The sequence below is a fragment of the Montipora capricornis genome, chromosome 2 (assembly GCF_036669925.1).
Source record: "Montipora capricornis isolate CH-2021 chromosome 2, ASM3666992v2, whole genome shotgun sequence".
NCBI lineage: Eukaryota > Metazoa > Cnidaria > Anthozoa > Scleractinia > Acroporidae > Montipora > Montipora capricornis.
Window position 1 is genome coordinate 56244927 of NC_090884.1, and position 17500 is coordinate 56262426.

General features: G+C 39.3%; 1 protein-coding gene across 1 annotated transcript; it reads left to right on the forward strand.

Moving 5' to 3' along the window:
- Positions 1-3486: 3486 nt before the first annotated feature.
- Positions 3487-15199, forward strand: LOC138028158 (serine/threonine-protein kinase N2-like). Its single transcript, XM_068875639.1, has 14 exons — positions 3487-3634; positions 4193-4289; positions 6424-6514; positions 7218-7309; positions 7407-7494; positions 8486-8574; positions 8787-8849; positions 9376-9514; positions 10425-10505; positions 10922-11029; positions 11304-11384; positions 11596-11655; positions 11871-11972; positions 14182-15199. The coding sequence occupies exons 3-14, from the start codon at positions 6458-6460 to the stop codon at positions 14221-14223; spliced, it is 1002 nt and encodes a 333-aa protein (XP_068731740.1). The 5' UTR covers positions 3487-3634; positions 4193-4289; positions 6424-6457; the 3' UTR covers positions 14224-15199.
- The last annotated feature ends 2301 nt before the right edge of the window (positions 15200-17500 follow it).

The window sequence follows — 17500 nt, forward strand, 5'->3', positions numbered from 1 at the left end:
TGGATCATCTTTCTTGTTTTGTACTGAACTAACTTACACGAGATTAGTCTGTGATATTGTCTTCCGCCCAATGATATAAAAAACTCTAATCCCTTGCCAAGCAAGAGGACAGAATCGTTCCATCATAGTATATGTCCTATACCTTTGTTCAGTTCAGGCGGTTTTTAACATGATGACAAGCTACTGAAACTCAAAAAGCAAGAAAAAAAAGGCTTTATTTTAAATTTACACAGTTTTCACCTAGGTTAAAACAAAAACATATATCATGCCCAATTTTGTGCCATGAATACTTCATGAGAGAAGTTAACAATATTTGAATTTGGAACTTTCCAAATCATTTCTTGAATTTTTTTTCAGAAAGAGTTATGTCTAATTTTGCCATTATATTTTTAAACCCAATTTTCTCTCATTTCTCTCTTATGTTGAAGTAGATTTTCTGCTTGTTTACAATTTAAAATCCATTTTCTATATGTATGTGTTAATATTGAGCAGATTGAGGTATATTGCACATAACATGTACACCGTATTCGTGATTTGTAGCAGAGCTATAATCTTGTAATAATTATTATTCTTACTAGCACTCAGCTACACTATTCTATTGTTAGAAGGTCTTGTATACAATAGCAAATTGAAATTTTTCTTTGCAATTGATTTCCTGAAAAAATGCTTTGTGCATTATGCAGTGAATGTCCCAGTGAGCCTTGAAATGATACTGCCCTCTACTTCACCTTCTCGATGCAATTTTATTGTTTTCATTCCAACACTAGTATTTTTTTTGGAAAGGTTAGTTTCAATAATATTAAGACTTTGGCCACCTTTTTTTCCTTGATAATTGTCAGCTTTGTTTCTCGATGATTTTTTTTTAATTTTAGTCCTGGGTTGAATAGTGTGCAACAATATACACTGGTACTTAGTTATCAAAGAAAAGCAGAAGTTGTTTTTTGAATGAGGAAAGGCAGCACAATGATTACCATAAAAAGCACTAATTGGACAATTTTTAAAAATTTTGAGTGTCTCTTAGAGAATTTTTCGTTTAAAATAATATTGTGCTTCCATTAAAATAACCTTATTTTTCCTTCTTCATTTAGTTTAGACTTGCGGTGTGTTTTTGATGGCTGACTCCTACCTGTTGGTTTCACGCCGTAGTATATAACTTATTCTTATGTGTTACTCAGAAGAAAGCCAAAGCTTGTTGTATGGAGCTTAAATCTAGGGCTTTGGTTGTCCTCAAGAATGCTTCTAAACTGTGACTATGTTTGTGTTTCCTTTTTAAATGTGAGGGTCAATCCGGTAAACATTTCGTAATCCCATGGTGACCTAAGAAACCAAGGCTTCTTTCAGCCGTACAGAAGAAGTTGTTTTCCTATTCAGAAAGGTGTGAGAATTTAAGTCTGTAATATAATTATGAAAACAGTGTTGTGTTGTTATGTCCACCTGCTTCACTAATGCCTCTTTTCTCTCGATTTCAATTATTGAATTGAAGTTCCAGCTAATTTTTGGGCTGGCTTATTAGTCTACAACAAAGTTGCAAGCATGTATCTAGTATATGGTTTCAAGGAAACAACTTTTGTTGTACTTACACAATAACATCCATAATAAAGTACTTATTGGTTAATTGTAACGCATGGCTATATCTCCCTCGTTTGATAAGAGATGATCTCTTTGGTGTAAGTTGTTTCACTTACAGTCATGGTTATTTAGCAAGATGTATTGTATTTCTCATCAATGATGTGCATGAGCTCAAACATTTGCACATGTTGCTCCTTTGTGTTAACTTGCACTATGAGGGTAGTTCATAGTTTCTAAAGCCCTTACAACGGACCAAAAGAGGCTGGCTATGACAGAGGCTCCTAAAGTGTCAGTAAATTGATATTAGAACATCAAATTTGTTTTCCTTGATGCAGGGAAAGAATTTTCTTCGGCGGGTCAGATGAACACAAACGTTGCAACATGGGCCAGATTACTGAAGAGAGCGGCGCCACCCGACACTGTACAACCAATGACTCTACTCTTAGTCCAAATTCACATCACATCCCTTTCCGAGGTAACAAGTTCAGTCGATGTACATGTGCACCAGTACTGCAGAGTGGCATGCAGCAGCTCTGGCAAGCTTGGAAGTAGATCCTTTCCTAGGTTCATTAATTGCTTTTATTGATTTTTATCTATGGAAAGTCATCAGACTACTATGATTGCAAGAGCTGCTACATGACCCCAAGGACAGTCGATCATTACAAAAATCCACTTTAATACTATATGACTTCGTGCATCATTCAGAATAGTTCTTACATGGTAATTTTAGGAACATAAGTATGTTGAGCTATTGTGTTGTTGATACTTTTGTCAACTGGTGCAATTGCTTGTCTCCATGTAACAAGAAACAAACATTTCTCACAGTCATAAAGTAGCACTTCTTAACCTTGACAACCATGCAATCAGAAATTTCTATCTGTCCATGGATAACAGTAACCTTGTTATGTTTTTGGTTCCCAGTTTTGTGATAATGATCAAAGAAACAATTATTTCAGAGATCTATTGTTTTCCATGCAAGTCAGAAATACTACATGTAACCAAAATCACAAGATTGTGTGGTCTGTATTGTCTGTCTGTCTGTCTGTATTAAGAGTTGAGGGCTGGACATACAGACTTTTTCTTGAAGTATGCAGTTGTTAGCATTAATTATAAATGGTTTTAGTATATCACGTACAAATTGAAAAATTGGCTGATCATGAGTTGATCAATAAAATTATTATTTTATATGCAGTTAAATGCAATTTAGCAGAGTTAACAAGTAGGAGCACAAGTTTTACCTTCGCGGTCAGCGGTTTGTCAGATGTGCGCATGTGCCAGGATTCTTCGTGTTCTTGGTCCATAGGGCATTGTAGCAGTTTGTTGGCATTTTAGTCAGCGTTTTCTGAGCATTAGCGTTTTCCTGAGCGTGGGGATTCCTTGGAGGCTGTCTCCCCTCCCCTCTCCCTCCCTTTCTGTCCACTGTTTATCAGTGTGACTGGTGCCTGCTTTCTCCCTCCACGTGGGGGCTCATGGCTGGGTTGCCTGGATTTGCCAGAAATGGGAGCAGTCTCCATCTGGGAGACTTCCAATAGTGGATTAGCTCCTGGATGTCTCAGGCACCCAACCTCCACTTTGCGAGGCAGTTGTTAATCTTCTTTTGAAGTGAAACAGGAAGCCATTTTGTTTTTCTCCATATGCCCAGTGCAGTAGTACTGCCACCTCCAAGCTATCCGATCAGAAAATGCAGACAGCACTATTCACTTTTGTGGTATACAGTATACTGATTACTACTGTTGGTATTCATCATTCCAGTGGACTACAGTAGCATGAATTACAATCATAATTTATTATCATAATTTAATATCATAATTTTATTTCCAGTGCTAGAAATCTAGCACTTCACGTTACACTACACCCTTCAGTTAATAATATTAATTGCTCTTTTATTTATAATGGAATTAATGTTTCATTTTGTAGTGCATCACAACGGCCTCAAACACAGTCACCCCCGAAACAACCCGACTACAACAGCACCACGCCTGGCAAGAACAGGAAACCATCAAACAACACTGGGGTACCAGTGGGGTCCACACCAAAAAAATCAGTCAATGAAAATGAAGTCCAGGTATCTTTTGACACAAGTATCAATGTTACTAGATCTGCAGCTTCAAGTGCATGGAAATGTTGTACAGGGCTACAGCCACAACTGTAACTCAATATTCTTGTAGAACAGTTACATGTAGATCAGTACTTTTACATGTAGTAATGCAATTACCATCTGATGCGAGAGAATGTGAGTTTGAAACCCAGCCCAGATCATGTTTGAGGTGTCAAATTGGGACCTTGAAGTTGAATGACTGTGTCAGGAATGAGACAAAAGAGTATCCTCTTTATCATTTTGAAAAATATGGTTACTATTTCATTTCATCTCATTTCACTTTCATTTATTTATTTGCCATACATGTAGGAAAAAAGGAAAAAAAAATGTAAATACATTGCACATAATTATATCTGTAAAAAGTTAAGGGACTTAAAGTAAACACATTTATTACACAAAATAATTATAGATATAATGTCTATAATATGGAGACTTTTGAATGACATTTTGATCAGATTCTGGTGGTTGACAAATTGAATCATCAGTGTTGACAGATAATAACAGCATGCTTTGTTTGTATTGCAGGATGCTCTTTCAGCTTTTGGATTCTTAGATAGCCCAAGTCCTCAAAGATCTGATCTGCAGCCCCCCCTAAAAAGCCAGCTCCACCTGTTAGACGAAAGTAAGTTTGACACAAGAATTTACATGTACTATGGTGCAGTCAAGATGACATTCTGGCGAGAATAGTGCTACCTACATGTAGAGCTGGGATTCATGAATTTTGCACCAGTTTCTTTCATAAATGGAAGTTAGTGCCCTGGCCTTGATGTTCAGGGCCTGGTTGTTCGAAAGCTGATTAACTTAATCCAGGATTAACTTAAACTTTTGTTTCATGTTTTCAACTTTTTGATGAAAGTATCTTTTGCTTATTTTGGTTTTTCAAGATTGACTTCTTCTAATGTATAGTTTTGCCGAATATCAGCTTTGAACAGCATTTAGTAGTAGGGAAATAAACTCCTTGGTTAAATTTTAATCTGGGATTAGCGTTAATCGGCTTTTGAACAACCGGCCCCAGGACTACATGACAATTTGAAGCCATCGGAGCATTACAACGTGGCATGGTGATGATGGCAACACCAAGCTTTCATTTGTTGATCAAGTACACATGCCTTCTGCCTGCATTAATCCCTCTGAAAACATACTGACATTGATATTAATTGACCCAAAGGACCAAATGTATTAATGAACTTTACATAAGTGTCGACTGAACAATATTAATGTTGGTGCTGGGACACTGTTAGGGTCGATACTGTACAGGTCAACTCAACTCATATCAAACCATAAGTTGGTTTTTGTGGAAAGGGAAAACCAGAGTACCAAGAGAAAAACTACTCAAACAAACTCATCTCGCATGACCAGCCCCCTAATTACTTGACACATCCTTTATTCTCTGTCACCTATATTTCTCTTGTTGCAACTAATGATTGAAATGATCTTCAGTAACCTTTACCAACTCTATTTAAGATAAAAAAATATATATTGATCAAAACTTTTTTTATACATGAGACATGAATGAGCAAAGAATGCTCGTTACAAAAATGTGTGTAAAAAAATACTTAAAAAATTTATGTATAATTGTGTCCCTAATGTTCGCTTAGGTAAAATATATGCCATTTACAAGGTAATTTTTGTAAAATTAAAATGCTAAAACCAAACGTTTTCGGCTGTTTGCCATCATCAAGGTTAAAAATGACGGTACGCACGCATCCATGCGTATATATCTTATGTAATTCCTGTTGGGAAAAGGAAATAATTATTTATGATTAACCCTCCCCAAGTTAAGACAGCAACGTAAAAACAGTTTTAAAATAATACTAGCACTGCAAGGTGACTGAAAAGTTAACTATTTAGGTTTAGAAAGTGCATGTGCAATATTTCTCCTTGGTCAAGTTTATGTAAATTCATTTTGAAAATGGAAATACTACTGGCCCCTTCATGGCTAAAGGAAGACTGTATTCCACAGCTTACAGCATATATATAAGAAAGATCTAAGTGCGTCCCACTACCTCAGTCTAAGATTTTATTGGCATGGTTTAACAGAGATCAAGTTGTTAATATAAGAAGGTCCCTGTTGCCTATGGCCCTTAAAGAAGAGAAGGAGGGCATGAGCAGGGTGTCACTGTTTTGATAGGTTCAAAATTAAATTGACTTGAAATCGTCTGGCGTTGGACAGAGTAATTAAAATACTAATTCTGGCCGGTTTAGGCGTCAAAGGGTTAATAATTTCTCATAATTAATTAATAGACTTAGGAGATTTAAAAGGGTTCGAAGAACGAAATAGTTTGTTCACCTGATGTTGTCAGAGATTGTATTTGAAACCCGCAAAAGGTGTATTGTGGTTTTGTCATCAGTAAAATTAGGGATCCTGCTATTAAGTGCACCAACTTGAGCATGGGTCTTACTCAAAATGCTAGTTACATGCGTAATACATGATAAATTTACTGTCAATAGAGACTCCCAGTGGCTTAAGTTCATTTTTTAATTTAATGTCATTGCCCTCCAACGGGAAGCTGAGGTTGTGATTAGTTGATCCCAATACCATGGCTTGAGTCTTTAAACTGTTTACTTTAAGATAGTTTCTGCGCAACCAGTTAGCAAGTAGAGACATCCTCATTTGATTGTAATAATTGCAGAATAGTTGAACAAGTACTCGAACAGTAACCAGTTGTGTCGTCAGCATAAAGTCTTGATTCCATGTACTTGGTAACAAAGTGATATCATTAATAAAATGTTAAATAACTTTGTTTTTATTTTAGACCTCCCTCACCTCCCACAAGTATAATCAGTCACATGAACATTGACAGTTTTCGATGCATCAGTGTACTGGGCAGAGGCCATTTTGGAAAGGTCAGAAGAGTTTTTTTTTTTCCTTTTTTTTTGCTTTAAATTAAATAAGAAAAATATAGTTAGAGGCCATACTTCAATGGCCATCCACCTTTAGGGGGTTTTCAGACAGAGCCAGAGAGAAAAGTGATGGATGCACAAATTATATGGCAGTGTTACTGTATGGGTAACTTGAATGGCAATCCACAGTCTACATCTCCCTTGCAAGCACTGTATCTTACTTGTCAGGTGATTGTGTGGATCAGTAGGCTAATTTGTATTCTGTATCTAAATTAACCCGTTCAAACGGTCCCCACTGACGAGTAGAATGGTCTGGTATTAGACAGAGTAAAATCTGTCTGTCACCCTTCAGGTGCCCACAAACAGGGAAACATTTGCTTCGCCAACAATGTTTCCGCAACATTGTTTCCTCGTTTGCGGGCACCCTTAGAAGGAAAAGGGTTAGTTAATTCAAAGTGGCTATCAGTACGTGACACCCAGTCAGGATCTGTTTTCCATGATTTTTCATACCCAGTCTCTGCTTATCTTACATGTAGATGATCATGATTTTTTTTTTCTCATTGTGAGCAATCCACAACTTACTTTGTTAAGTACATGTATTTTATTAGTTTGTTTTCTTGAATCTTTGTGCCACCCAGTTACAATATTCCAGCTTTGTACCTGTAGTTTTATAACTTATAATTAAGTTGTTTCCTTTTTACTTTAGGTTATTTTAGCCGAATACAGAAACACTAATGAACTATTTGCCATCAAAGCCTTGAAAAAGGGAGACATCATTTCACGAGAAGAAGTTGAAAGGTTGGTATCCTAGAACTGCTGCTGGTTTTGACACCATTTGCTACCTGGTTATGAAAATGGGATTACTAATACTTTTCTTATTTTTATTTTTTTTCAGTTTGTTGTCTGAGAAGAGAATATTCTTGACTGCAAACAAGATGCGACACCCATTCTTAGTCAACTTATTTGCATGTTTTCAAACTGAGGTAATGATAATTATTATTACAAGTTGTCCTTTAAGAGACTATTACAGCCCCACAAAATGACTTGGGCCAATTTGGTGTGGTGACTTGGGATTACTGACAAATTGTAGAGAGTTTAAGCCCATTTTTGGGTGATTTTTTTGGTCTCGCGTTTTACTTCTACTTTTTGAATTTGTGTTTGTTTTAATGTGTGTAATTAAACTAAGTAACTACATCAAGAGGAAACAAATTGAATTGAATTGAAAAAAAAGTTTCATCTTTTTAAAAGTGCTCTTTCCAAAATTTAAAAACTCCACATTTTGCATTATTCTGTCTTAGGCATAAAATACTGTAAAGGTATTCTCCTTTTTTTTTTTGTCTATTCTGTGAGAGGCGCGGTGGCCTCATGGTTAGTGCGCTTGACTCCGGATCAAGTGGTTCGGGTTCCGGTCCTGGCCAGGGACATTGTGTTGTGTTCTTGGGCAAGACACTTTACTCTCACAGTGCCTCTCTCCACCCAGGTGTATAAATGGGTACCGGCGAACTTATGCTGGGGGTAACCCTGCGATGGACTAGCATCCCATCAAGGGGGGAGTAGAAATTCTCCTAATCGCTTCATGCTGTGGAAACCGGAGATAAGCACCGGCCTGATGGGCCTTCTGGCTCGTAAGCAGTGACTTTACCTTTACTTTACCATCTTATCAAAACTCAACCCACATATGATGCCGAGTCTGGGAATTGAACCCGGGAGGCCACATTGGTGGGAGAAAAGTGCTCTCACCACTGCACCATCCCCGCACCAGATGAGTTTGTTGGTTCTCCACTCTGCACCGAGAGGTTTTTCTCTGGGTACTACGGTTTTCCCCTCTCCTTAAAAACCGACATTTGATTTGAATTGTGTTAATTTGTTGATTTCAGTTTGCAGTGTCCCCAATTATTGTTTCAGCACTAGAAGACTTGACACTCAAATAAAGTTCCTTTCCTTTCCTTTTTTCCTTTTTTCCTTTTTATCTAGGAACATGTGTGTTTTGTAATGGAGTATGCCCCTGGTGGAGATCTCATGATGCACATCCATGCAGATGTTTTCTCAGAACCTAGAACAGTGTAAGCTTGCTTGCTATCAGCTACATGTATATGTGTAATTTTGTCGTCAGTGATGGAACTGACTTGGACAACTGAGCGTAGTTCTCTTTGAAGGTGCCAAATTCATTTCAATTTAACTTGATCTCATATTGTAGGTAGCCATTGACTTTACTCTTTGTCCTGGCAGTTGAGGTTCTTGTTGCTCTATCTTACATTGTCATCTTTTTTTTTAGGTTTTACACATCATGTGTTGTGTTAGGCCTTCAATATCTCCATGAACACGAAATAGTTTACAGGCAAGTTTTTTTAAAAGGGGAGATTTAAACTAGAAGTTTTTAGTCCTCCAAATGCAGACCCCAACACAGTTGATCTAAAATCCTACATTTATAGGCCAGCAAATCTTTTTTCAGATGCCTTCTGACTTCCTCAACCCTTTTTTATCGTGGGTTGAACATCCCAAGGACACTTGACAGGGACTTGAAACTCTGCGATTTCACCTTCCCAATTTCACTTAAAAATCTTTGTGTGTGGATGGACCCCAAATTGTGTGCAAATCCTACTGCTACTATGTATGTAATATAAAGAAAATCAGGAAATATCTGACAACCATATGCTGGTATGACTATTGTAATAGTTTGTATTATGGCATACCTGCTTTTCAAGTTGTGAAACTCCTAAGGATACAAAACGCTATGAATAACGCATAAATGCTTGCTGTTACCGTAGCATTCTTATCTTAAGAGCCCTAAAATGCTTGACAACTGGCACTGCATTTTACTGTTACAACTTGAAAATGATGCAGTTGTCTATTCTTCGTTTCAGAGATTTGAAGCTGGACAATTTACTGCTGGATTCTGAAGGCTACGTGAAAATTGCTGACTTCGGTTTGTGTAAGGAAGGAATGGGTTATGGAGCACGAACCGGCACCTTCTGTGGCACTCCCGAGTTTTTAGCTCCAGAGGTTAGTGTCACCAAACGAACATTTTGGTTAACTGTTTCTAACAGAAACTGAAAGGAACCGGTTACTGATTTCTGGTAGATTTTTGTCGATGTTGAGGTTCTGGTATTTAGTGGTCAGGGGCCCGTTTTTTTCTCGAAAGTCCCGAAACTTTACGAGACTTTTTCGGGTACAATTCTCTTTGTATCTGAAGAGGATTTAAGTCGTCGAACTTCACAGTCATTTTTCTTTTTATTTCCTTGAAAACATAATAACAGATAGCCCGGCTTCCCAAAGCAAGCGGTTGGAAGTTTTCGCAAATTGGCTTTTTGGGTCCTAAAAGTTTCGGGACTTTCGGGAAAAGGTGCTTTGTACCCAACTGTGTAATTTTACTGTTAGTTCAACAATCAGTTTTAAGGAAGCCACCTCATTTTCATTCGTTATTTATGGAAGATGAACATTCAACTTCCTTAAAGTTTGGGGAGGGTTTCTTTAGGTGACTGGGAAGGGTGGGACTGTTAAACTTAAGTTGATACTATTTATGAGGGAGCTGTCTGTATAGATCTCTCTATACTAAGAGGTCACCTATCCATGAAAACCACTCAACCAATTAGGCTTAACTTGAGTGACGGTTGGCTTTTGAAATTTCTTTTATCGACTGGGGTTATGGGGATCTTTATCTGGGAAAAAATAAAATAAGCAAGGTAAATGCCCCTAATGCCTTTTTTGAGCTGTTCTTTTTAAGACCTGTATCTCGTTATTTCTATTTAATTAACTGACAATGTCCATCCCTTGAGAGACATGCCTCTCTCTGTTATAATGGCCTATTCTGTGCTTTTGTTTTAAGAAGTGGTTGATTTGCTCTCGCTATTCCTTCATTCCGTTGACTTTGTAATGAGGGCGTTTGTTCTAATAGTTGCTTTCTTATGTCCAGGTTCTTACAGAGACCTCGTATACTCGTGCTGTCGACTGGTGGGGACTCGGTGTTCTTATCTTTGAAATGCTTGTAGGAGAGGTGAGTTCTGCTCCATAAAAAGTGGGCTTGCATGAGAAAGAAACTCTGTGTAATAAAACTTGAGCCATAGGTTTAGATAACTGACCATGCAAGACCGATTTCGAGCGAGTAAACCTAATAGACAAGTTTCGAATGGTCATAGCAGGATCGGTGCAGTGATGAAGGTCCTTGTCTTCGCCAGTGGGTCCAGAGTTCGATTCCCAGACTCTGGGTCATGAATGGGCAGTGTTAGTTGGCTCTCTACTCAACCCCCAGAGCTTTTCCTAGGATTTACCGGTTTTCCCTTCGCACGTCACAAGCGCTGTTTTTGGCTTTGACGCTCGAAATTTCGACTTCGTGGTGTTTCTGCTTTGGCTGATTTTCTTCAGGTTTTCTTTTTCATTTATTACTAATGGCTTTTGTTTGTTTGGTTTTAGTCTCCGTTTCCGGGAGATGACGAGGAAGAAGTTTTTGACTCTATTGTAAATGACGAAGTTCGTTACCCAAGATTTCTTTCAACGGAAGCTATTGCGATAATGAGAAGGGTAAGTTGCTGACGGCACGCGGTGCTTGCTGTCAGGAAGGGATAGCATCGGTCGCCGTTCTTAAAAGCTCTTCAAAAGGACCTAGTCGCCTCCTGACTATTTAATATTCCTCATCACCAAACAACAAGAAACTAATTTCTGATCTTTTATTATCTACCGCATTTGGGTCTTAACAGTAAATCTGCGTCCTGTTGCTACCGTTTTTTGGCCGCGCTTCCCGATTTTTTAGCCGACCTCTCAACGCAACCTCTCGGCTTTTAATTCTTTCTTGCAGTTACTCAGACGGAACCCCGAGAGGAGGTTAGGAGCCACCGAAAAAGATGCAGAGGATGTTAGAAAACAGCCTTTCTTTAGGGTAAGGTACTCTGTTTGCTTCAGGGCATGCTTCGACGTCCTCTCGTGTAAATTCTCTTTTGATACTTCAATTACCCAAGGCGGTAAGCCTTGAGGTGAAGAGCATTTTTTTATGTATATTATTTGAACTTGAACCTGTTAACTCGAGTGAGTAACTTAGAATAGGCCATAAGTTCTTTTTGTTTTTTTGTTTTTTTTTTAATTGTCATCAGGACATGAATTGGGACGACCTTCTAGCAAGAAAAGTTAGACCTCCTTTTGTCCCGAGTGTGGTAAGTACTACTTAATTGCTTATTATTTTCAGGTGGGGAATTTTTTTGTTATTGGTTTATGGCTCAAACTTATTCCCCATGAAAACAAAATATTGCGAGATGTCTTAGATTGTTTAGTCAGCGTTATTTTCTGGGAACCTTAACGACAAAGATAACAGTTGCTTCATTCTTCATGCTTTGCCTTGTTTAAAAGATGTTTTAATATCTCTCGTTAGCGACACGCGGAGGATGTCAGTAATTTCGATGAAGAGTTCACGTCCGAAGAACCAGTCCTGACTCCACCTAAGGAATCACGACTGCTAACAAATGAAGAACAGGTATCGTCAAAAGGAGCTTTTCCATTGTTAGCGTTTTTATAATAAAGAGTCGGAATTCGCCCAGACGAATTATGCGTTTGTGTTATTAACTGTCTAGTGTAAAGACTGGTAAAAGATGTGTTAGGCATAATCCGTCTTGGACGAACTTGAGCAAGCACTTTTGGTATGCTTAAGCACGCGCGTTTTTGAGACGCGGACGGCAACCGGAAGAGAACATTTCGCGGGCCAGGGCAGTGGTGTGTCCCATATTTTTATAATAATAGTCTCTAATAGAGAAAAGATACTTAGCAATTTAAATGCGGTTGTGTGAAGACAAGTTAAAAGGGGAAACTGTCAACATCTCACTTCCGGTGGCGTCCGCGTCTGAAAAACGCGCGTGCTTAAGCTCCCTATGCGTGTACAGAGACAATGCGATTTAGTACGTCGTGAAAGGCGGCCTAAGTGCATGTCTTTACCCCAGACGAAGAAAACAGACGCATAACAATTTTGCGTTATGTTCCCTCCCGACGAATTATGTGCCTCTTGTGTAACGGCCCCTCCCCTCTGGGCTTTACAGGAGTGTTTGTGGGATTTTTGCCGAGCTGCTTATTATGCAATTTACGAGCCATTATGGAAACCATGCATGCCCCCATCTAAAACAAGTCAGGGCGCAACATTTGAGTGGGAACTAAATCTCTCCTGACTTGTTTCTAACAGTAAATATGTTCTTAAAAAGACAACCCATCTTGTGGTCCTTACCTGGGAAGACTTGAAATTCTAACCGTTTGTTGATTTAATTACAAAAGCAGCACTTCCTTCTTAGTAATTTTATGATTTTTAGTGATCGTCCGGCCGGGATCGAAAGCCGCGATCTAGCCTGGGTAGCAAGCGTTCTTGCCTGCGAGCAGGCTCATTGGCGCTCCGGAAACGAGTGGTAAAGCCGCGAGAAACGAGCGGCGAGCAAAGCGAACCCGTCAGGGGACTGAGACGAACCGGCAAGCGAAAAAGGAGAGCCTGCAAGGATGGTACTGTTTTTCGAATCCGGCCCCTCCAAGTTATTAGCTAATCGAAATTGAGACAAACATCAACAACTATGACTGAAAAACAAACAGGACCTGTCATTTTTCACCACTCTGAATGCTGCATTCGTTTACGAACGCGCTGTATCTGGAAACAATGCTTTTCTTGCAGGGTCTCACTGGCTCGCTTCCCTCGTTTCTCCGTTTCTCGTGGCTTTGCCACTCGTTGCGCAGCGCCTTCTCGCAGGCTACAAGCGTTCCCGGAGCAGCAAAGATTTTTCGCGTTCCGGACGAGTGAAAGTTGGATCGAAAACAGAGTTTAGAGAACGGGTGGGAGTGGGGAGATAAGGGTTCTTCGTCTCCCCACTCCCACCCGTTTTCCAAACTTTCATTTTGCTTTAACTCTCGCGCGGCCGACATGCGGAAAATGTTACACAATCTCTTCCTCAAATGAAGGATTATCCTTCATTGTCAGTTTGGTCCAAATGAAGTATAATCCTCCATTTAGATTACTCTGTCCCAGGACTTGTGGTAGCAAATAAAAAGAAAATAATTAAAATCACCCCCTGGACGGTATTTGAACCGGGACCACCCACTTTGAAGGAACTGTTTTTATCCACTAAAGATCAACTGACTAGAAAATGTGCCGATTATTTACCAAAGTCTGAAGCTTGATTTTAAAATGGTTAGTTTTCTCTTCAAGTTTGGTAACTGACATTTTTCACTGTGTAAGCTTGCTTCTTAGCGGGTGTTAATACACGTTTACAGCGGCACTTTTGGAAGAAAAAATTATTGACATTAATAAAAAAATATATCCTCGCAGTTAGTGATGTGGTAGTCTAGTGGGTAAGTGAGGAGGTTATTTATTACACGTTCCTAGGTGCGAGTCCTTCGAGTCCAGACATTGGGGTTCGGCTTCTAAGAGAAATATGTTCATTTCCCATGATCCCTATCAAGCTTTCAGTGTCCAAAATGAACGATAATACTTCACTTCCAGGAAATTGATAATTAAGAATAATCCTTCAATTGAGGGAGAGACTTGGTTGGGAAAATCTGCGCTTTGCACGGCAACGCTTTTTGCGCAGGCTAGGCAGCTCCCGTACGGTAGTCCAGTGCTCATCCAACTGAACCAACCGTTTGGCCTGGTGAAGAACTGCAACCTTTCCCACGAAAATTGATTCGGTGTTTACCAGTTGTTTTCCTCATTGCAGGTACTGTTTGCCGATTTCAACTACACAGCGGACTGGTGCTGAAGAGCACCGAAGCAGACCTTTGTTTTATACGAGTACTGTAGCTAGAAAATGATTTTCATTTTTACAATGTCTGGGGGCAAAGAGATTTAACTGAACTCGCCGCCCATGTAAAGAAGTTTTATGAAAGAAAAGAGAAAGTCCTTTTATTTTTATCGCAACACGGGCTTGTAAATCCCACCTTCCGATTCCCAAAGAAAGCGTTAACTTAAATTGTAGTTTCTGATGTAAATACTATAAAATATTCGCCTTGGCCGCTGTTTGCCTGTCAGGCTTATCGTTCAGTCTGATTTTTGATGGGAAAAAAAAATGGCCTTTTGAATATCTTAGACCGCATTCTCCCGGAGGTCTTGGTCCGCACACAGCATTGTCACGTTTATATGTCGCTACGAATTGTTTTCTTGCTGTCGTGAGTTTGGCCACCGGTCATGAACTTTCGTCACTTGTAATAATGGCATTGGGAAGTCTTTTAATTGTTTGTTATTTTCAGTTAAAATTTTTTTCCAATCGAAGGCAAATCTTCGATAGATTGTATGCTCTGTTATTGAGCAATCAAAGTTTACTGGACTTATACACCCTCAAGCAGCACCTCTTCTGTTTTCACTAGAGCTGGAAAAATCGCATGGGAGAGCGCTGGAACATTGTTTGCGTGTTATTGCCATGGTAACTTAATTCACTCGAGGGCTCTCAACTGAGCATTTTTCTCTCCTGTATTTATTTTATTCGAAACGAAGAGGGGACTGTTTGTGCTGTGAATTGTTTTTGTTTGTTTATCCCGTTGCTTTTATAGAGTGCTTATTCATATGAGTCGTTTTAACTTCCACACATGGAAATCTGAGGAAATTATGGTAATCTTACAATTATATCTGTATATATTAGAAGAACCTTCACCGCAAGATTGTGTATCGTTTATTTTATAGTATCAATTTGGAATTAAAACTTATGGATCTGAGTTGAATTCCTAGAAGAATTTGAGTGACATGTTTTCAGAGTACTAATTAGTAGACGAGTTTGCCACGCAATCGTAGCTCAGTTGATGGCTCGACTGTCTCTTAGATCACTTTTCAAATGACTGTCGAAAGTTATTACTTGATTGCAATTGCTACACTTAGTGATTGGTTTAAAAATCTCGCGACATTTTGTCAACCAATAAAAAGGAAAACCAAAACCAATCTCAACTTGCACGCGCGATTTTTCCTGTGCTTTGATTGGTTCATGGCACTCTTTACACCTGCTGTGATTGGTCGAAGTAATTCCTTTGGTATTTGTTTTACCATGTATATCATGTAATTAACTATCTACCAATCATCCCTTTCTCTTAAAACCTTTCTTTGTTGTAAACCGTGCACGTTCGTACTCTTGTCTTCCCCTGGCGCAAAAAAAGTTCCAGAAAGCCCCAGGGCCCAGTTGTTGAAAGCCCGATTGAGCTAATCCTCGATTACTGGAAACTTAAATTTGCAGTTTACTATGTGATGAAAACTGTTTCCGCAAGATTTTTTTATGTAGAGTTTTACTTTCGTTCAGCATGAAATTGCACTGTCAAGGCATTTTTTGACGGGCAAAATTCAAACTCGCGGATTAGTGTTAAACTGCCCCGGTGATCAAAAAAGTCACTTCCTTTTTGTTCTTCAGGTTTTGAAAGTGTGTTTATTAAAACCTGACTGGCAAATTTTTGAGGTTTCATTTTATCCGAAGGCCGTTTTCTTTGAGTGTAAGTTTCGGGTTTAACCTTCAGCCATTACTCACGTTCAAAACTGATGGATCTAGGGAAAAGTGATGTCAAAGGCTCAGTAGCTTAGAATTTCAGCGTGTGAATGCAGCTTCTTATAAATGCAAAACGCAAGTTTAAAAGTCTGAAAGCCTGTAACTCCTGTGTTGGTTATTAATTCTGCGGCGTACACACGCATTGCATTCTCAAACTTGTGAGCCTTTGACGTAATTTTCTCCTCGAACCACCTCTCTCACAATCTCGTACCCAGAGTCCTCGGGCTTTTTGGCCAGCGGGTGAGCGCCCGGAGAGACTCTGGGATAATCGATTTGAATTATATTTTTGATTGGCCGCTTGCGTAACAATGGCAGTCCGACAGGAAGTCGGTAAGTAATTCGGAAGCCCCAGAATTTGGAGGGAGATTCAAAATCTAAAACAAGTTTCAGTGCTGATTGATTTTTTCTACCTCAGAAATATATAAATCACAAAAATAATAAAACGACGAGGTTTGAATTATGTCATACACCGCACGGGAATTTTCCCACGCTGCTAAAACTGCTAAAAAGTGATTACTGTTGCTGTTGCAAAAGTACCGTGGGAAAATATTACATCAGTCTCTTTGAGGAGAAATCCGTGGAATAAGGTCTTGTCGAAGCCATTCAGAATTACGGAAACATCAACTTGTAGAAGAAGAGGACGTTTGTGTCGTTTCCACAAAAAAAATTTGTCGATCGTGTTGCTTGCACGATGGCATTCTCATTGCATTCTGTACGGTGGAATGTACGCTGAAACACCAAAAATACACTCACCGAAAGCGTCAGAGGTTTCATCTTTACTTGCTCTTACAGCAAGCCAATGATCATTTCTCCAGTTTCTTTGTGTGTAAGGCTAAAATTCTTGTTTCTCAAACACTTTCAACCCGCCATTTCTACTGCTAACGGTTTTCTCTTTTCTGCTTCTGTTTAAACGCAACCATACGTCATAAGACCGGAACCCACGTTTTCTGGGAAAATGGAGTAGATTATCCCAGAGTCTCTCCGGGCGCTCACCCGCTGGCCAAAAAGCCCGAGGACTCTGGGTTCGAGATTGCCTCTCTCAAGAACAATGGTTTGCTGGGGGTACCCAGTCTCGCGGGCTCAGAAAACCTGGTTGTGGCCATTATTACTCGGGCCCCGTAGGGGCTCGAGTTATAAAAGACGTTAGATTTCAGTTTTTTTTTTTTCCTGTGCAGCAAAATGCACAATAGAAAGACGTGGCCGTGTTTGATTGGGCAATGCACAATAGAAAGCACGTGGCGGTGTTTTGATTGGGTAATGCACAATAGAAGGCACGTGGCGCTGTTTACTTTGGTTATTTAAAGCAAAGCACGTAATCCAAGAGCATGAAGAGCTCTGTGATGCGTTGTTTGGATTACTGAAGATCGGCATTGCGTTGCCTTGATCGATTTCTTCTTGGGGCGCTCAAAGCACATAGAAAGAATAGCATACGCTTTTCGCGGTAGACCCACACTAAAAGATGTCAAGCGTCAGCTTCGAAACGGGTCGTTCCGCGAACTGAATGAAACAAGAATAT